We start from the raw sequence: 21,486 nt of genomic DNA, 5'->3' as shown, positions 1-21,486 counted from the left end.
AAAACATCATAGTAGCAATCAAAATGAAATCTAAACCATAAATATGTTTAGAATATGTCCTTTAAATATTAAAAACATGAAAGTGTCTTGACTATTTCTACTGCGATTTGATGTGAATATATATGTGTGTATGTATATGTATATATATATATGTATATATATATGTGTGTGTGTGTGTGTGTGTATGTATGTATGTATGTATGTATGTATGTATGTATGTATAAAAACAACATTTCCAATGATTTTCAAAAACTGATTCAAGACAAAAACCCAATCCCCAATCATTTAGTGATTTAAAATGTATTTTATCAACTAGGAAGAACTCAAGTTTTAGGATGATTATATTTGATTCACTATATTCTGAAACTACTGTTATGTCACAAACCTGGTACTCTGGATAAACGTCATGCCCTTGACATGCAATGATTCTCTGCTGGTTGGCAAACACTTAATTTTGAATACATTCTTGGACTGGTTTCATCTGTCATCATAGAACAATCTTAAAAAAAACATGTTAAATGCACAGTGGAAATTATGTTTGCATGTGCTTTTACTCTTTTCTCTCTAAGGTCCAGATTTTTAAGAATTTCCCAAATTTTTGTACACTGTAGAACGATGCACTTAAATATGACAGTTTTAAATGACTCCATTTTTCTCAGTGTTGCCCAGCATCCGGCAATGGTCTTATCTCACCCAAGCCAAGTGTAGGCTTGTGTGGATTTAAAACACATCCAATTTCACACACAAAGATTAGAGTGACACACCGGGGCTATGCTGGGCCCTTACGTGCTTAAATCCTTACCATGTCTTTTACCTGTATGATTTTGTATTATGGGCTCTTTGTTCAATCCTGTTTTATTTTTTTATACAACATATAAGATGACATATATTTCAGCGTTGATGAGAAGTCCCTCATTTCAGTCTGATCATATGACTTGGAGATTTCAAAGAAACTGAAATGTGTGATCTACAAAAATATTTGTGTTTTACAATATACTGAGATAATAGTATAAATAAACTTTTTCACATGGATATAAGCACTTATAAATAAAGATGTTCAAGTGGTTTTATTCACTTATACAGTATTTCTTATTTATTCCAGCCATGGCCAGCCTGAAATGACGTGCAATAACTGTTTTGCTTTTGATACAGTCTGATTATCTTCTCGTGATGCATGAAAAACACTTGAAGCAAAGAGAGCAGATCTTGGTTATGATTTTTGCTAGTTCACAAGCGGGGATGCTGTCTGCAACATTTCACAAAACATTTAGAGTCAACGTCATTAACAGCACATGCTGATCTTTTCTTAATTAAGGGCTGCAGGTATGATATCATATAATATATCATCTGTATATTGTCTAAGAAAATGGAGCCATCTTTGCCTTTACGTAACACAGGAACAACTCCGGACTCAGACAAAACAAATGTGTGCACTAAAGGTGCTAAAACTTCTCTTATGTTCACAAGTGAGGGCTCAGGGTGATTCACACTCGCCACACAGTTGCATGTTATTTGTGGGAGCTTTGTTATACAAAGTGGTATCTGTGGCTGGAGAGAGTTGCCGTTGTGTTCGAGCTGTCCCTTAATATTTGGATGAGGATTGACCTCTGGAGAAATCCCTGCAACAAAAAGAAATTGAGATAGCTACAGCTTTTGCCACATTACCTCCGAAAAAGTGAGAGCAATTCCTCCGGATGAAAACAACATGTCATCAAGGTCATCCACAATCAAACACACTTTTGCTCAGGAAGAAAGAAAAATAGCTGAGGACTCCTGTGAGTCCCAGTGGTCGGGGGAGCTGAGTGGATAAAGGCAACAACTTCCTCAGGGCCATCCAGGAAGTCCTAAATAAGGCCTCCCACAGGATGAACATGCAGGGTCTGCCCTTGTTTCTCCACTTAATGGGCTTAAGTGGCACTCGTGTTGTAAATATAAAAAAAAATAAAAGTTGGAACTACATTACTGCTGTGAGATTTTGGCAGACCTGCAGAGAATCTCCAGGCTGCGGAGATCATCCAATAAACTCACTGAACTGTAGCCTCTTCTGGATAAAAGCCTTCTTAAGACAAATAAGTGTGGCTCACCTGAGAATCTACAGTCTTTGTAATCCTCTATAGACACCACAAGTTACATTGATTATCCTACAGGGCCCCTGTTTCAGCCGTGTTCAACCACAGACAGTTTGCCATTTAATATAAGCCCACTAAATGAAGAATATTGCCATTTTTGCTGCGAATGTCAAAACAGGAGCATCTGTAATTCTAATTATTATGTTTGGTCCATAATATTGGTATTGCTAGAGAGATGATGAGTTTCACAGCTGAGTTAATCACACATTTATACAAATTCCCAAGACTGCTGGTTTGTGAGGACTGTGGAAACTAACACGCCATCAGGACATGACTGCACAAAATCCCTGAGGGTTTTACTTCAATAAATAAATTCTTTTATTACAAAACAATTAAAAAAAAACATACTCCAAATACTGTTATAGAATTTGTGTCTACATCCTACTATTGGCTAGTTGCAGCCATGATACAAATCATCACGTACAGTACATGGTTTTACATCTATAGCAGGTAAATCATGAGGAATATCAGTTCAGTCTGAATCATCGCAGTTAGGTAGGATTAGACGTGATGGGGGTCCAACCCTGCACAAGTCTGGAGACGGGTGGGACAACAAAAACACTTCAAGTGAAATTTCATTTTGATGGAACACTTTCATTTCACCTTAAATAATAGTACAAGTCAACTAATATTAGTCAGATCGATACTAGCTGCCTGGTGGATTCCACTTGTGTCAATATAACTAATACAAAACGCAAGAAAAAAGCTTCCAGGTTTAAAAAATTAAACACTACTTCAAGGTATAAGAAGCTGAAAGTAAGACAGCAGTACTGACTGGGTTTCTCAGAGCCGCCGGCTGACAATTCAAGTCCACGAAAAATTGACAAAATCTGCCAAAGTGAGACGTCACTTTGCAGGAATGCTTTTGGGAAATGCTCATTTGCCTTCTCGCTGACAGTTAGATGAGAAGATCGATACCACCTTCACGTAATGTGAAGGTAAATGTGAAGGTAAATATGAAGCTGAAGTCAGCAGCCCTTTTATTGGTGGTTGTGCGCTGGACTATCTCTCGCAAGTAACTAACTCTCTGCTTGGCTGGCTACTATTCCTTTACAAGAAATATTCTGACAAATAACCCCCATAAAACAGCAAATTATAATTTCACACTTGGATTTTTGTATGAATTGAACAAACCAGATAAAACAGATGAGCTAGTAACCTATAGAGGTGATGTAAGCCTATTTTGTTACCTGTGGACAGAGCCAGGCTAGCTGTTCGCCCCTTTTTTGAGTCTTTATGTGAAGCTAGGCTTAACAGGCTGCTGGCTGTAGCTTCATATTTACCGCACAGACATGGGAGTGGCTTCGATCTTGTCATCTAAGTCTTTATTCAAAAGCGAATAAGCATATTTCCAAAAATACTGAAAAATTCCTTTAAAGATAGGTGAAAACTAAAAGTCTGTGCGCTGAAGTATGAGATTAACACGGGCACAACACTGATTACATATTCACTGATAATACAGGGAAAAAACAAAAGCACTGTTTTCAATTACATCCATAATTAGGGCAACTTTATACGGCAGCATCACTGACCATTCAAAACCTATGTCCAATATGTATGAAGGGAAATACTTTCAGACGGCACCTATTGACAATAGTTCTGAAAACTCATAGTAAAGTCTGTTCAAGGTATTTACAAAGCGTCCATGCCAGCAGGGCAGGTGTGGTGGGCGGTGTAAGTCCTCTCATGATGTCCTGGTCCGTAGAGAGCTCATCCTGAGCACAGTGAGCTCAGCTACATCTGCATCCTGCATCTCGACCTCTTGTTGGCAGCTTTCTCTGATTACATACACTACGAGACCCACACAGATGAAAATGAGCAGGACTATGCCTATAACCTGGGGTACAAAAGAGTAAAGCAACACTTTGTTTAGTAAGCATCCACAGATAAAGTGTATTTTTGACGAACAAAGTCTACTAGCAGAGCCACATAATAGTTTCCAAACCGCAATGGCATTACATTATATATACGTGTTCTCTCCTGTGCATACTCTGAGGGGGAGGTGTTTCCCCTCCAATCCTCCTACATAATCTTCTGCAAACTAGGAAATATTCAACTCACCTGAGAAAAAACAAACAGCTGCTGTGAGCGGAGCATTAGTTCTTGTGGGGTGACATCTCCCTCACTAATTGGCTCGCACCACTTCTGCGGAGCTGCCTTGTCAACTAGTACAAATCTACCCTCCCAGTCTGTCATAGCACAAGCAAAGTATTGGCCATCGAGGAACAACAAAATCAGCCACACGATAGCAGGAACGAAACTGGAGAGGGAAACAGTTTTCCTGCACCACGAATCACATCTGCATCCTTGAATGATTAGCATCAAGGTGAAGGCCATGACGGCAGGAATGATGAAGAATGCTGATGAAAACACTCCGTTCCATGTAGGGTTGCAAGGACACTCAAACTCCAGCTCCACCAGCTTCTCTAGTCCCATGAGGATAAAGCCAAAAGCCACATTTGATACCAGAGGACTGTTGCTAAGTTCATTTTTCAGCCTGGTAAGCCATTGTTGTCTACTTTCCATACTAGATTGACCGAGAAATGAAGACAATCGTTGTAAAAAGCCCAAAAGAGGGTCCACCGTTGTGAACACATTGGCAACAGCTAAGTGATGCGTAATTAACGCATCCAGGGGTAAGTTTTCCCCTCGGGCAAAATGCCACACTTCCACTCTGATTGGCTTTGAACAAAGGAGGGTGTGCCGTCTGCTCTGACATTGCTCTAGCTGATTGGCCTGCGCGAGGTTTCAGGTGGGGTTACATTTTAAATGTGGTCTCCCATGGACAAACTGGAGGGAGGGCTGTAAAGTGGAGGGAAGTTTGTTCTGCAGCTGTGCACAGACTGGCCATTTGCAATAGTCCAGCAAAAAAACATTCATGGAGGCGCAGGCATATGTCAAAGGGCGAGCCTTTACAATGAAGAATCAAGTTACAGGCCCAGACTTTCACTAAAACCAAACAACAGAGAGAAATGTTACACGTTGTCATTACAATTACAGAAAAGGTCACTGAATTTAGCTCATGCAGCTACAAGCCTACCTCTAAATGTGCCAAGGGCTCAGGTGTTTTTTGGTTTATTTGCTGCAACTGTCTGCAATTAAAAAATGAGATGCACACTGACTCTGTTGTTTCCCTCAACTGGCCACACGAGGTCGCCCGTGTAGCAGCGCAGACTGACGACAGAGAGGATTACAGGAGGCCATGTTGAACTTTCAGGAGGATGTAGCGCGTACAGCTTGAGAACACCCAGGCCACTGATGTGATGACATAATTTATAAATGACCTCAGCGAGCTCAAGAGCATCGCCATAATCTCCTCACATTAAAACCTGACGGGAGAAAGTATTCAGGCACTGTGAAATAGGCTTGGAAAGATGGGACCGAACTGCACAACCGCTGCAAGTTTTTAAATGTAACTACCCGCATCTGGCCTGTAAGACGTGTCTGACTTGACCCCTGGTGATAAATGAACCGAGAGCTCATATTTACATCAATATTGCCAGAGCTGTTGAGCTGAGAGTGAGGGAATCATACAGGCCAGGCTGTGACTGCAGTCACCGACAGTTCAGTAAATACTGCACGAGCAGGAACAACATTCTGTGAATGGCAGATGATGAAAATGCGCACCTGTCACCTTATAAAAAAAAATAAATTGAAGTGACAAGGAAATGAAGACTGACGAGGCGCATAATAACCGCCTGAGCTCACAAACATCAATTACATACGTGTGTGTGTGTGTGTCCACGGTCGTGAGCGCATAGGGCACGCGCAGCTCGTCGTTGCTGCTGCTGGTGTCCTACCAGCATCTGTCCCTCTTTTTGGACCAGACTTATGCTTCGGCTGCATCACTATCCGTCGGGAACCGTTTGTGCGCTACTTTCATTTCCGATCACCGAGCCGTGACCGTGAGAGCGCAAATGCGCATCGGTCTGCGCATCTTTGAGTCTTCAGAACTACACTGTGGACAATCTTCCTGACATCCAGAGACCTCTCCTCCGCAATCCGACGAGGCTCCTTCACCGCCTATGGCCGCACATCGGCATCCGTGAGCCGCTGGCCTCGTCCCGGACCTTTCACCCACCGCTGTCCTCGAAAGGTCTTTGAATCAGGGGAGACGTCTGCATACATTTTTTTTTTTTAATCATCCTCGGCTGGCTTTTTTTTTTTTTTACGAACCCGGTGCTATGCTGGGCCCATCTCTCTAGATCTTGTGATAAATACACGATCTCTCCTCCCACATTCGTCCGACCGAGACCCTGCTCTCTCATCGAGCCCCGACGATGCATCCTAACGCAGCGATGCTGGCGGTGGTCCTTATGGGGAACTTGATGGTGCCTTTCACCTCGGCTCAAAACGGTAAGAAAACAGATGTGACCGTGGCACGATTGTAAACAGCGCGCACTGAGGCAAAGTGACTTGACTTGTGTGAAGACGCCCGAGCGGAGCTGTGCCTAGCGAGGATTTTGAGAATGACTGCGTTAAAAGGCTACTACTGTAGTTTCACGCATCTCGACAACAAGGCCAGAGTGAGACACCAACAAATCTGAATCAATAGCTGACCACATGATGTAACCTTAACGGAACTCTCAACTAAGAAAACAGGACGGAAAGTGACGTTGCTGTGACATGGTTGCAAGGTTATTTTACAGCTGTCCAGTGCAGGTGTGTCTGCAGGGGGAATGAACTGCACTTCAGATGCATATGCTGCCTAATATCTGAGGTCTGCACCTTCATTCAACTAGTTCAGGATATTTACACATAGAAGCGGCCTGTGGGTAGCCTCAGGCTGCCAGTTTGTTAACAGGGGTTGGATAGCAGAGCGTGTCAAGCAAGACTAACCTGCTCTGGATGCTGATCCAGTAACATATTATCATCACCAAACACACTAAAGGCTCTCCCAGAGTGTGCTGAGTGCTTTAAATACAAGGCCCTTCTGTATCACAGCGCTGGCCCTGTGCATCTATCTGACAAAACTACTCCACTATTATACCACATTTCCTGTCAGGCTGGCATGACTGGAGCTTTCTTTCCTGCCCTTCTGATCCAGTCTGCAGTTACTGCAGAACTAAATGCACAAGTAACATCTTTATTTTCTTTTCTGATTGCCAGACATGTTTGAGCGCCAGATGTTTCTTCCAAACATTCAAAGGGAAGGAGTAAGCGATTTGGCCGTTCGGGATTCCAGTGACTTTCACTGCAGGAGTTCGCTGTGCATTAATCATAATAAGACTGACGTGATTTGGTTTAAGTAAATGTCAGCAACATGCTGTTGGGTGTTTCAGGCCGTCCTCTGATACAGCATGTCCTGACTTCAAATTCGGTTGAATCACATCAGCCACAGGGCCGCACAAATCAGCAGCCATTCATAAAATGAAAGTGGAATCTTTTGAGTCTTTATTTTTAAATTTTTCAAATAACCTCAATAGGTCCCTTGAGCAGCTCTGACACGGCTGTGAAGATGTGGGCGCTTTAATGGAATCAGTCTATTTCAAGTTGTTGTTAACGATACAACCACTGCCTGTATTCATGTCACTTAAGAAGCTTCTATGCCCACATGTCAAGGGCCCCGTGTTGACGAATCAATATCCCTGACATGATCTAATCTCCTTTTCAGATTTGCTCTGCATATTTCAATGCTTAATGTCCACCTCGTCCTTTCTGTGGGATAATCAGACACCCACTATGCAAGTCTTAATAAGACATGTATTTTGATGATGGAAGGAGGAGGTTGCATAAAACCTCACTCCAGCACCTTTTAAGGATTTATTTTTGCAAAGATTTGCAAAGGAAAATGTTCAAGATTAAGTCTAAATAACCAAAGAACTAAAATATATTGGAACAGTTGCACTATTTTTGTGTTAAACTATGTTGAAGTAAAACACAATATTCAGAAATGAAAGAAGCACAATAAGTAAAATTTAGGTCATTTTACAAGAAAGTACAGAAGCAACCTACGTCTTCAGCTTGTAAGGAGGCAAAAAAACCTAAAATACCACTACCAAAAATACCAGTTATGTAACAAAATATTATCCCCAAATTCCTTTCTTTCTTCTTTCTTAATTTCTCGAAGGCACTTTGAGTATGAGTGTGCACAGCGAGGCGTTCTCTGATCTTGCTATCTGGAAAATCAAATACCCAATAAGCCCTCTATTGTTTGATAAAGTTCGAGCGAAGGCATTCCAAGCACTTCCTGTGGTCTTTGCCCAGTGTCAGTGCCCGCTGTCTGAGGCCGAGTTCACGCCACAGAAAGTCCCTCACGCACAGACACACAGAGCCAGGGGTCAGTGGGAGACAGACTGGTGCCACGCACTCACTGCATGTGTCTGCGCTTTGCCTGTTTTGAATGCAAATCCTAAATTGACAGGCAATCCACAGACACCCGGCGTTCGTTACAGGTTTGATCCCAGTCGTAATAAGCTACAGTTGGTTGGTAATATTCTGATGTTTGCTCACATCGCATGCATCCAAAAGCCATTTTGATTCTCTCTCTCACAGTTCAGATTAAGGGCAATCGGTGCATGGCTTCTTATGCAATCCTAGATTTTCCTGTGATATTACAGAGTTCAGGCAGTGGCATGGGGAGAATAATAATTATAAGTGCTTGAGGAGTAATCACTGGATCTAAGAAGCAGAGGGAATTCATGCCATTATTACCTCTTGCTCAGGGAAAAGTAGGCCTACTATAGGTGGCCGGCTTCTGCGACAGATATTCGGAGGACTGTAAATAGCATCCGTCCATTCTGCCTTGTTTCTATTTTTACCACCGAGACACAGCACTGAGAACTGTGGCTTTAAGGTCCTTTTGTGAAAGTGAATTCATTAACTCTTAATGGACGGCCTCCTTGTGCACAGCTGCACAGCCTTCTAAAGACTCGCTAGGTGGCTGTGAACTATTTGAGCTGCGAGATGATGTGATCTTTATGCAAAGAAAAGAAAGGCTGTTGAGAAGGTGGCTGGGGCTGACCTGAGGAAGTGCATTTATGTCTTACATAATTTTCCCCTACGAAGCTTGAAGCCTGCTCTCCTGCTGCCAACTCTGCTGTTGTATTATCAGTGCCTGTGTAAATCTTAACATGCAGACCATGTCAAGACAACCTTTATCTGGTATAATTGCTGCCGTGGTAATAGATAACTATCTATGTTTTATTTCATTTAAGTGGTTACAACACTAAGGTTAGTAGTTGCTTAAGGCTGAGCACAACCAAAGCAAACGTTGTTAAGGTTACACAATTGAAGTATGAAGACATGATGGAGAGAAAGCCATGCCCACATGTATTGCAATATACACAATACAATATGCATTTTTTTGTGAATATACAGCCCTTTAATTATTTTCTATGTCACTACTGGATTACCAAGAGCATTTTACAGTGACATACCATTCAATCAGTAGACCTCTATGATGCAGCAGCTTGTCCATTATCACATTTCTGTCCAGGCTCTGGACAAAGGTACATTCGTGAGTCTGGAAAATATGCTGTAGGACTCAAGCCAGCATTTACACTGAGTCATGCTTGCCCACTGTGAAATCTGATATGGGCTGCACTGATTAGGAGCAGCATCACACAGTACAAAACACACTGCAGGTATATACTGATGCACAACTGTAAGGTGAGCAATGATTTCTCCTTTTTAAAGTGATATGTCAAGGCTGGGTTTTTTTTTTTTTTGCTGAGCATGCATGCAGCCTGCTTCACATTCATACAGTTACACACATTCGCAGCTGGAAGTTCCCCAATTTAGCCTCGACCCCGGCTGCCGTGCTGGAACAGGTTAAGAGTGCTGCACAAGAGCAGCTCGGGAACAGAATACTCAGAGAGGATACACTCGTGTATACCTGGCCCGCTTTGTCCCAGCGGACTGGCTATTTAAACCAGTGACCCGGCGGACACAAAGTCGCTTTTTTCACCTAGAGGCTGATGCCAGCTGATATTCAGAAAACCAGATTCATTCATTTAAGATGACAAATCATAATACTTTGAAGCATGTGGGAGGTTGGGGAATATAATTTGTCACCCCTGCAGAAAACAGTGAGTAGTGGAGGACACTCTCCTAGAGGTGTGGCTGTTCTATTTTTAGAATTATTGTTATTGCGATGATGAGAGTGAGATGCATCTTTCTCCATGCGTCTCTGGTTTTACATCAAATTATTTGAAGTCCCTTGTTTTGACCTCTGAAAGAGAAATAGGAAGGGCTCTCTGGTTGTGATTAGAGGATGGGATTAGAGCATTTCTACCCAGCACAGGGGTTATTGGGATTTAAATCTCATTAAACTGTTGCCTCTCCTCTGTGATCTGAATGACAGACTCAAGTATTACCAGTAAAACGGAAGCGGTCGGCCCAATGCCTCCTTTTTTCTGGAAATTCAGCTTTGCGAAGAATGTCGATATTTTGCTCCATTGCAGTCACGTCAAATGAGGTATTATCAGCGATGTGATAAAGTCAGTGAGGGAAACTGTAACCTCTCTGTCATCAGTGTTCGGGGTTATACATCATCACAGCCTCTCTGACACAAATTTAGCTGCACACTACACATCACATCTACAAAGTGTATTTCAAGGGTATTGGAAGTTCTTACATGAATACTTAATGACTGTAATTTGTCTTAGAAAATAAGCTGTTTTTTAACTATTAGTGTATGGGCATAACAGTATTACATCTAAACTGAGCTGGAAACAAGGTGACTTCTACACACTGAATAGCATTTAGCCTGCATGCTAGTACAAATATTGATATAACTGTTTTGTTTGCAGGGACAGAAAATGGCCTTCTAGGACCTACACTGGGTGTTTTGCATATTAGTCTCTTATCCAAAAACCATGTCATGTTCTTCACATTGCTACTAAGCATTTAGCAAACACCTACTGTCCATGCATACACTGCTTTACATTCATTTTAGCATATATGAATATGGACTTGCAGAGACTTGAAACTTGGCTGACACATGTAATTCATCAGCGTAAACATGTAGAACAATATATGTATTTATTCATAACTTTGCAAAGTGGGTTGGGTAATTCAGTTGCGATCAGTGTGAGTTTCAGCAGCTGGACAGCATTTTAATATACCTATCCAACACACTCAGTCTAAAGAAGTATCGTTCGGCTTCTGGTGTGATTTTCCAGATGCACAGTGAGTGAACGCCGTGCTTTTTCAGCTGGCAAACAAGAAAAACTGTTAAAAGAATATAAAAACAGGACGTACAATGGAGGTTATGCCCTATGTCAAACATGTTGCTACAATACTTCACTGAAATGAACAGAAACTACTGGGTCTTTGGTAGGAAGGAAATTCCTCTAAAAATGTCGACTGTAAAAATGCTAAAATTTTATGTCAGTATTATATAATAGGTAATTATAAAGCGTATTGAACTCTCACAGTGTTTAACTTGTCAAAAAGTGTCAACTGCTCTTAGGTAAATAAAAAGAAGTGCAGAAATCATGATGGAACACAAAAACATATCTGTTAGACTGGATCATTAAATACGTAATGCGACAAAATATCAACATATTGTGGCTGATCTAGACACCCATCGTACAGTTACACCAGTGTTCTCACCTCGGCCTAACGCGACCTTTTCTCTGAATTGTGTGGGTGTGCACAGACGTTGTTTGAGTGACAGCTCCCACGCTTGCCTTATTTGTTTTGTGACACCTGTTAGGACCGGGCAGCTTACACCTTTGTGATTCTTTTAGGTATTTGGAGATTAGTGGCGCACTCCAAGGATAGCTCTGCCCAACCTGAACCTGAGTAAGGTCTAAATCAGCTTGAATAAATGAAAGCACCTGTGTGGTATGGGAGGCCTTTAAATGTCACCAAGATCAGCCACTAAGTTATATCCCAATTCCTTGATTCTTGTTTGCCTCTTTTGCTCTTCAAACATGCTGTTTACCTGTATGCAACCAAGCCCGCTCACACGTAAAATGGTCAATACTAGCCGGACTACAAGTGGAAACCAGAACTCATCCGATACCAAAATCTTGTCCCTTACAGATTCTACATTCATATGCCCATCATTAAACTGTGAGTGAAGGATATTGAAATATAAACTACTGTCACAACTGTTGTGTTGTGTCATACAAGTGACCTGTTAAGGCACAGATATGTGTCACAGTACTATGCAGGTACAACACAGATGCAACCGCAAATTCAAACACACACACTGCCTAGCACAAAACCAGTTCAGTGGCCCCAGGGGGTTTCCTATACGCCGCATTCACTGTCTGTGTTGTGGGATGCGGATGGGGATCCAGGTTGTAGGAAGGTAGCTGACTCACTCTCAGGCTGCATGGTGGTGGTGTGTGGCTTGCTGTCAGTCCTCAGGGGAGCTCTCTTCTCTACCTACATCAGTGGAGTATGGAGGCTGTAATGACCGTGGCTTCCATGCAGCCTAAGACGGCGCTCGCCACGGAAAACTGCAGGTTATTTTGTGATACCATTGTGCGCATGCCATATGGGAGTAAAGTGAGCTAAAGCGTGTAAAGCAAGACACAGCACTGCGAAGGACTTTTTGATGTTTGTGTTGAATATTTCTGCTAAACCGTCTGCCCATAAAAAACGTTTGACCTCCTTGGTTCGATTACACACATGCCACCATTGCAACCACGCCTCTGCATGCATGCAATTGTAGATGCTAGCCTTATTTAAACTATCCTATCCAATATTGTTTTGAGAACACTGCATTTAGTGATGTAACACTCCCCAGTTTACTGTGGCACAACAGCAAGGTCTGCACGGCTAATATTTTGGTTTGGATTCATTTGGGTGGGCCAAAGCATTATGATGGTCTTCTAGATGTGTAAAGACAATATAACGTGTAACATTACAATAAACAACAACAGCAGCCAGTAGGAAGGATTAGTTCAAAAGAGAAGACCCCCACGTTATGTCCGCAGTCATAAGCAATTAGCTACCTTTAGCAACTTCAGCAAATGGCTGGCCATTTAATGTTGCGAGTATATATGTGAAGGACCAAGCAACCCGGTTTTCAGAGCTACCTTTAAAACCTACAGAGAGCAACTATTTGATACTCAAATGTTGGAGTTTAGGTGGAGTAAACAGTGAGCGGAGGCCTGATCTGCATTTCTACAGGCTCTGCAGAGCTTTAAGGTGATCGCCTACCAAAACTTTAATGAAGATTTAGCCTACGTGTCTTTAGCTTTTCAAATTGATGCATTCATTAGCTCATAAAATCAACTATTTTGATTAGAGATTCGTTGTTGAAGTAATTTACCAAGAAAAACTGCAAGAGAAATAGAACTATCAATCTTAATACATCACCTTGGCCTTTGTGAAATATGGAAGGGCATTTTTTACTGACATTTTTGGATGAAACAATATATTGAGAAATTTAAAACATCTGAACAATCAATAAATAAGACTTACTTGCTGCTGTGGCCCTAAAAGTTTTACTGTGCTCACCACACATATAAATACAACATACAATAGTATAAGATATCTTGTAACGTAAGATGATAACATGCAGAACGTGCTGAGATCTGTCCATCATCCATTGCCCCTCTCTTTGTCACTTCTTGTCTCCTAGCATGTCTTTGAAATGAATGAGTACCGGCTGGCTGCTCGGTGTTTTGTTCATGGACTATATAAAAGACATAGAAGTAGCCTGCGGGTATGAAAAGAGAAGAATGCATTCTTTCTAAGGGCCAGCAGTAGTGTGTAAGCCTATGTGAAAATGATCCTACTTCTTCTGATGAGTTTATGGTCTCAAACACTAGTTTCAAGTATTCTTCAATACAGCATGATGTTCAATTTTTAGGTTATGGTCCCATGTAGAGTAAAACAGTCAGTAAAGCAGCGTATGATTTAGGGTGTGGCTACCGTGTGATTGACAAGTTGCTACCACGGCGACCTGTCAGTCTGGATAGAGGCATAGCCATGTGTATCCATGTCACTGTGTACATTTACAACCTCTTTTCCAAAAAAGTTGGGACGTTGCGTAAAACGTAAATAATAACAGAATGCAATCATTTGCAAACGGACTGTGTTTACCAACCACAGTTTTATGAAGTGTTCCTGAGCCCATGTAGTAACATCCTTTATACAATCATGTATTCACAAAGTGGTGAACCTCCCTCCATCCTCGCTTGTGAACAGCTGAGCCTTTCCAGGATGCTTCTTTCATACCCAATCATGATACTATCACCTGTTACCAATCAACCTGTTTACCTGTGGAATGATCCAAACAGGTGTTTTTTGGGTCATTCCACAACTTTCCCAGTCTTTTGTTGCTCTTGTCCCAACGTTAGAAACATGTTGCTGCATCAGATTCACAATAAGCAGATATTTACAAATCAATGAAGTTGATGAGGTCAAACAAATATATGTTGCATGTTTTACCGGGTCGCAACCTTTTTGGAATCAGGGTTGTGAATAGCCTTGAACGTGCTTTTGGGTGTTGTCTGTGTTTTCGCCTTAGAGCTTTGACCCTATCACAGTGTGTCATATTAGTCAGATGCACCCCCTCCTCCCCAGCTCCACCCTCGCGTCCAGAGGTGGTCAGTTCTGGCTCCGAAAAAACAAGATGGCGATGGCTAAAATGCCAAGCTGCAGGCTTCAAAACGGTAGTCCACAAACCAACGGGTGATATCTCTCCTTTTATACAGTCTATGGTTTTGTTTTCACTCCCAGCAGAAGCTCAGTGTTTAAACAACACAAAAATGGGTCTGCTCATTGGCCAAGTGTTGTCTGTAGTTTGTTCTGTGTGTGTATCTCCACAGAACCTGCCTGAGCCTCAATTTAAATCAAGTCATCTGTTCCTTTTTCTGATTTAATTAGCCACCACCTTGGAGAGCATTCATTCCTTTTTTTAAAGCAGATACTATACTGTGATTATAAGCACTTGTGCATGACTGACAATAGCTTTCTGTGCCATGTGCCAAGCCAATTTACTGTCATTCCCACAATCATGGTACAGAATGCCATAGTAAATGTTCTGTCAAATTGAAATATTGCTGTAGCAGTGTAGGCGGTTAGGCTTGGATTCACCCTCCGGGATTATGTGGTGAGCTGGATGGGCCCAGATGTTTCCAGAGAAAAGAAACAAATGCTAATTACTCTGCGTATCTCTAGGCATCGCACATAGAAACACAAGTTGTAAGCACCAGATATCCTCAGACACATCTCCTTGCAGGAAGAGTGCATTTTTTTTTATTTCTCTTTCCTGTCATTTAATGTATTGTCATATGGCTGTGAGTCACAAACTGGTGTTGGGCAAGAGACTTGTTACCATGGCACTTACTAAAATGCATTTATTGTTAAGTATGCTAAATATTTTGCCTGTACTTTGACAGCCTGTTTGAGTCCAGTGCACAGAGAATAATGCTCTCAAGCCTAACACACACACACACACACACACACACACACCATCTCATATTGTACTATAAAAAAGGCCACCATAAACCATGTACACCTTGTGAACTCTGTTTATTGTCACCAGGCAGTTAAACTTTCAATGCTATTATTTAAATGAAACCTAAGTGGCTTCATTGGGGGAGTGAGCTGAATACTGTAGTTGTTTACACTCCTTCCTCAGGCTTCCTCAGGCTTATCTGTTCATGTGCTTATGATACATTACTCTGAGCAGGGCAGACAGATCTGGGAGGGCCTGTAAGCTGTTGTATTTAGACACAACACAGTCTAACACTCAAAGAGACCACAGGCTCTTTGTTCCCATTTCCTCTATGACAGTTCGGGGCTGAGCTAAGGTGGTGTGTTTTTTTTTTCCTGATTTATTTAAGCACATGTGGTTTACAGCTGACAGGCTGCGGGGGAGGCAGAGAATAGTGTCTGTAGTCCAGGTGATCTGTCATTTGATGGGGTTCATTAAGGCCGGCAGTGTATTGTTGGACTAACTACTGATGTAAAACAAGGTCACGAATCAGGCGCAGACACAGCATGGTACACTCAGTTGTGGTAATACTGCTCATGGATCATGTTTTATTATGAATTCCTCAGCGTTTCAGATTTAAATGTGTTTCCTCCTCCACCTAGCTGTAAGGTAGTTAGAAAAAAGGGAGTGTTTTGCCCAACTCCCTAAGATTAAATGACAGTTGTGTGACATACTCAGGATATTCGTGCATAGCCAGGGTCCACATGTTACTTAAATGAAGTTAATTTTGCTTTAAAAGCACAAATCAACTGTATGTGATTCCGTGTTTATGAAGAAACGGGTGGAACTATTTTATTCCGCTGTGACCACATGTGAATTTTGAAAACCTGCTGTTAGAGTCCATCTTATCTAAAGTGAAAGCTGCCTGACCTAATTTCTGGCGTTACCAGCACAAGCTGATGTGGATGAAGAGATTAGGTTTATGCATACATACATACATACAGTTACATCTATGTGTGATGAATTCCATGAATTGCTTTTAATAGGCATCAAGCTTTGAAGAAAAAAAAAAGGTAAACTATAAGAATTGGCATCAGTTTTTAAACTGATTAAATTGCACAAGCTAAATATTCCCATAATACATAGACTGCAGACTTTTAAAACTGATGTTCCTTTCCAGTCAATATGTTTTAAAACATACTTGGTTATTAAACATGATACAATATCAGTAGAATTACAGGGAGACGGTGGTGCCAGAAGGCCACAGGTTTCCTCCAGGATCTCCGGTTCACTCCCACAGTCCAATGACATGCAGGTTTTGTGAACCATTGTCTCTAAATTGCCCGTAGGTGTGAATATGAGTGTGAATGTGTTTGTCCGTCTGTATGTGTTAGCCTTGTGACAGACTGGCGACATGTCCAGGGCGTACCCTACCTCTTAACCCATGTGTGCTGGGACAGGCTCCAGCGTCCTGTGATCCTGAACAGGATAAGCGGCCTTAGAAAATGGATTGATGGATTATAGGAAATATGTGTAGTATATGAAAAAATTAATAGAAACGTCTTAAAGCTTATATGTATACAGTCCAGTATTGAACAGCAGGGAAGGACTTGTAAATATAATCGTTGCAAAAAAAAAATCAAAAATGAAATAAATGAGTTGCATTGCATATGGCCACAGTATGCCATTTTCAGAACCTAACATGGATTACTTGTTCCTTTGCCTGAGGCCCAACTTTCAAGATTTTATTGATGGTTTATTCTTCTGAACTTTCTAAAATCTTTAGTAGAGGCAACAACCTGATACTTGTAAGACAACACCAACTATACTATAATATACTAACTCGGGAAAATTATTGCACCTTTTAATTCAGCAGGGTAAAGGTCCAGTGTGTAGGATTTAGCGGTATCTAGCGATGAGGACGCAGATCGCTCCTCTCCTCACTCTCCCCTACGGTGGCCGCTACAAACGCCAAAAATGCCAAAGGACCTCTCTAGAGTCAGTGTTTGCTTTGTCCGCTCTGGGCTACTGTAGAAAAATGGCGGACCCTGTGGAAGAGGACCCACTCCCTCTGTTGATATAAAGGGCTTATTCTAAGGTAATGAAAAAGCAATAATGTTTATTTTCACATGATTGTAGACTAACCAAAACATACTAATGAATACTATATTCCATTTATGTCAATAGATTCATCTAACTCTGGACCTTTAAATAACTCTTAAGTGGCGTTCATCCCTCTGACAGAGTGACACTTGAGCTCAAGTGGAACATTTCCAAGCCTCTGATTTTGATGAATCACACGATTTTTCTATGTAATCTTTTTCAGGTCTGACAAATGTATGGAGCAAATGTATGAAATTTTCTTGTCAATGGGGTCAAGTAGGAGCGGTGACACTGATTGCTGCGGCACAGCGAGTCGCTCGTGTGATTGTTTACCTACATCACAAGGCTCTCTGATTAACAAATCCTTAATGAGACAGTCTCAGCTTAGTGAAAATATGCAAGTAGTTCTCCCCTTTAACATATATTTAGTGTTTTATGATATTTTAAGGTAAGGTTTGCTTCCCATGTACTGCATTTGATGTACTGCAACTAATGACTAGTCTGTTTGCATCTCATCTGTACAAGGTTAAGTCCGAGAGGGAAACAGACAAAGGAAGGGAAAAGAAAGAAAACACATAACACCAGCACTACTTGCTGGCATGGACTTGGGACTGTTGACTGTGACTTTGTCTGACAGATGTTTGGCCTTAGTGGGCCAGGGATCCCTGACAGACTGAATTAAGACGACCATTAACCGTTTCTTTTTTCACCTATCGATGATTTGAGGCTTGCTTCTTTTTCGTTTGGCTTTAATCATCCTCTCTTTTGTTTTTATGTACTCTGATCCTATTTAATTTCCTTCTCCATCCCTTGGCCTTTCCACACTTTCCTGCTGCTCTAACCCTCTTCTACCCTTTCCTTCCCTGCCATCCCGACACACTTTTCCTCTCCAGCTGGGTTTGTGAAGTCGCCCATGTCTGAGACTAAGCTCACGGGGGACACCTTTGAGCTGTACTGCGACGTGGTTGGTAACCCCACCCCAGAGATCCAGTGGTGGTATGCTGAGATCAACCGAGCTGACTCCTTCAAGCAGCTGTGGGACGGAGCCCGCAAGCGTCGGGTATCCATCAACACGGCCTACGGCAGCAACGGGGTCAGTGTGCTCGGCATCACGCGCCTCACACTGGAGGACTCTGGGACCTATGAGTGCCGAGCGAGCAACGACCCCAGGCGCAATGACCTCCGACAAAACCCTGCCATCACCTGGATCCGCGCCCAGGCCACCATTTCGGTGCTACAGAGTGAGTGGTCTATGTCCTAGATGGTGAACGAACTGCTAATACCCTGTCCCAACCACTCCAGCCCGTACAAAACCTCTCCAGAGCCCACCCTCACCACAGCGGCCACTGGCCAGGCAGAGATAAAACAAACACCAATCATGTTGTGTATTCATTTGCATTTTTAGGTTACTCTAGAAGTATTAAAGGAAAACATTTATGCCAGTGGTTGCATTTTGTATTTTGTTTCATAATTTGATGAGATAAATATTTACATTCTTTTCCACTGAACTCGGTAAACTCCCTGTCTCTTCTAGAATCCCTCGAGCATCTTGTTGTAAATGACCACAAACCCAGGAACTTTACCCAGTCTCTATCTACATTTCCCTCTTTCCTCCCACACCAAACTTCTGTTCTAACTGTCTCATGTGTCCTTTTGCAATATTCTAATCATTATCTTTTTCTCTGTATCCTAATTTCACCCATTTCCTATTCCTGGATTTATTTGTGATACTTCTTCCCTTAACATTATGTTGTGTATCTTGCGTTGCGTGGATTGTTTTATTTACTTCAAAGCCCTGCCTGCTAAATGCAGCGGAAACCTAGTGGTGCTTTGAAGTAATGGTGCTTTTGATATGGCTTTCTCACTCTGGGCACAGTGTAAATGGGACTGTAAGAAGACACAAGGAGGGATCCGATAAGGTGTAAAAGAGTGATTCCTGCTGTCAACTCTTTCCTGATAAAAGCAAACATTTTCTACTTTCAAATTTGTGTGTGGTAATCCAATAAAGGATAAGACCACGTGTTGGCCTAGAGTGTCTCATTTCTCATTCGGATGAGACAAGAGGTTTCACTTCTACAAAGCAGTCTCTCTGGACTTGCCTGTGCACTGTGTAACCTTGTGCCTTCTCAGCCATTCAGCGTGTGAGTGTGAATCAGTAATGACATTATATCCTTTAACCCTCTGCTCCATGCGCACAAACATTCAAACAAACTGAATTTCAACTGGACCCTTCTAATCTGTACATGCTTCAGCGCTCTGCCCACTGGAGCACGGGGAGATGTGGAATGTTGTTAGTCATAGCGAAGCCCTCTGAGGAGCTTAGAGGAGTTTGATCCTTGCTGACTCTTCTGATTGGACTGACAAATTTTGATTTCTGTGTGAGCACCATCTGATTAGGTGGAGGGCTGATGCACTTTAAACGATTATAACAAGTGCGAAGGACTGTTTCCTACTCTCGACTTTCCTTCTACTGAATATATTCTGTCATTACTGAGGAGTAAATGTTCTTCACATATACATGTAAAAGTTATTACATGTATATAACAGGCTATATATGATAGCCCATTGATATGAATGTATAGTTTGAAGCTGGGGAAACGTGCTGAAGTCTGATTGTCTTGTTTTGGCCTTTTGCTTAATTTAGTTTGTGAATGTGAATCGCTCTAAATCACTTTACCGAGAATCAGTCTATTTATGTCGCAATATATTCCCATTAGCTTTTGGATTTCCACATAGATGCAGTTGTAATGATGAATCCCACCCCCCATGCATGCATGGATAAAATCTACTGGAGGTACATCTTTTTAACGTGTACTTTCTACATGTTCTTAAAGTGATATTCTGCTCAAATCTTTTGAATATGAAACTCTCCAAAGCTTTTGTTTACATATTAAAATAATGTTTGGACAGTTTGGGAAACGCGCTCATTTGCCTCTCTCATGTCTATACAGTAAATATGAAGCTATGGCTAGCAGCCAGTTAGCTTATTTTAGCATAACAGCTAGTCTAGCCCTGTCCAAGGGTAAAAGCCAAGCTATGTATGTTGTTTGTTAAATCCATACAAAGGGTAAAAAGGACATGTTGTGGTTTTACTGTGTCAGACTGTTTCTCGGCTGGGAGCAGTGGCTTCCTAAAGTCAGGTTAGATGCTTCGCCCACGTTTCCAGTTTTTATGCTAAACTAAGATGCTAGGCTGCTGGCTGTGGCTTCATATTCAGTGTACAGAAATGAGAGTTGTACTGATCTTCTCATTTAACTGCCAGCAAGAAAGCAAACGAGCATGTTTCCCGAAATGTTGCACTATTTCTTCTACAAACACCAGCAGCTGTGGTCAACTTTAATTCATCTTGATTAAACCTGATTCCAAGGGTCACATCTGTATAAACTTCCCAACCACTCCTGCATCATTGTGGGTTGTACAGAGGACATAAAAGAAGAAATATTGCTAAATACGGTGCTTCTGTTATGCACTTCCTTTTCGTCACCCTCCTTGAAACTCCAAAGTTTCCATGGAAGTAGTTTGTTTAGCTGTATTTTGGTCAAATGGCTGTTTGGAATGTAACTGAACATACAAAACAGACAGCAGAGGGATGGATTCTGTTGCAGGAGTGGTTTGCAAGATTTCCAGTGTGAAAAACTTTTTGGAATTGATTGTGGCCCACAAGTTCAAGCTGAACACAGCTGGTTTCTCAGCGAAGAAGTAAAACTCAAACCTTTTCCAGACACTTTTCAAGCCTACTAGGGGTGAGTGTTTCATACTCAAATACATACTCATAGATTTTATATGTAGTATCCTGAAGTTATTACATAGATATAGTTATACATAGACTTTGACTACACTGCACACTTTAAAGTAAGCACACATTTGTGAGACTTTGCACAATGGAATTCACGCACCATTATGGCC

The 21,486-nt window shown here is 41.7% G+C and overlaps 1 protein-coding gene across 2 annotated transcripts in view; it reads left to right on the top strand.

Moving 5' to 3' along the window:
- Positions 1 to 5,925: 5,925 nt before the first annotated feature.
- The window catches only part of nptnb (neuroplastin b), a 30,524-nt gene continuing 14,963 nt past the window's right edge, over positions 5,926 to 21,486 (top strand). Inside the window, exons 1-2 of one of the 2 annotated variants that reach the window (XM_041938158.1) lie at positions 5,926 to 6,485; positions 18,474 to 18,821. In XM_041938158.1, the coding sequence (XP_041794092.1) occupies positions 6,410 to 6,485; positions 18,474 to 18,821 (424 nt within the window). In that variant the 5' untranslated portion in view covers positions 5,926 to 6,409. The remainder of the gene's footprint in view (positions 6,486 to 18,473; positions 18,822 to 21,486) is intronic. The other variant, XM_041938166.1, reaches the window with a different exon arrangement.

The sequence above is a fragment of the Chelmon rostratus genome, chromosome 1 (assembly GCF_017976325.1).
Source record: "Chelmon rostratus isolate fCheRos1 chromosome 1, fCheRos1.pri, whole genome shotgun sequence".
NCBI classification, from domain to species: domain Eukaryota; kingdom Metazoa; phylum Chordata; class Actinopteri; order Chaetodontiformes; family Chaetodontidae; genus Chelmon; species Chelmon rostratus.
This window is presented reverse-complemented; position numbering and strand designations above follow the sequence as displayed.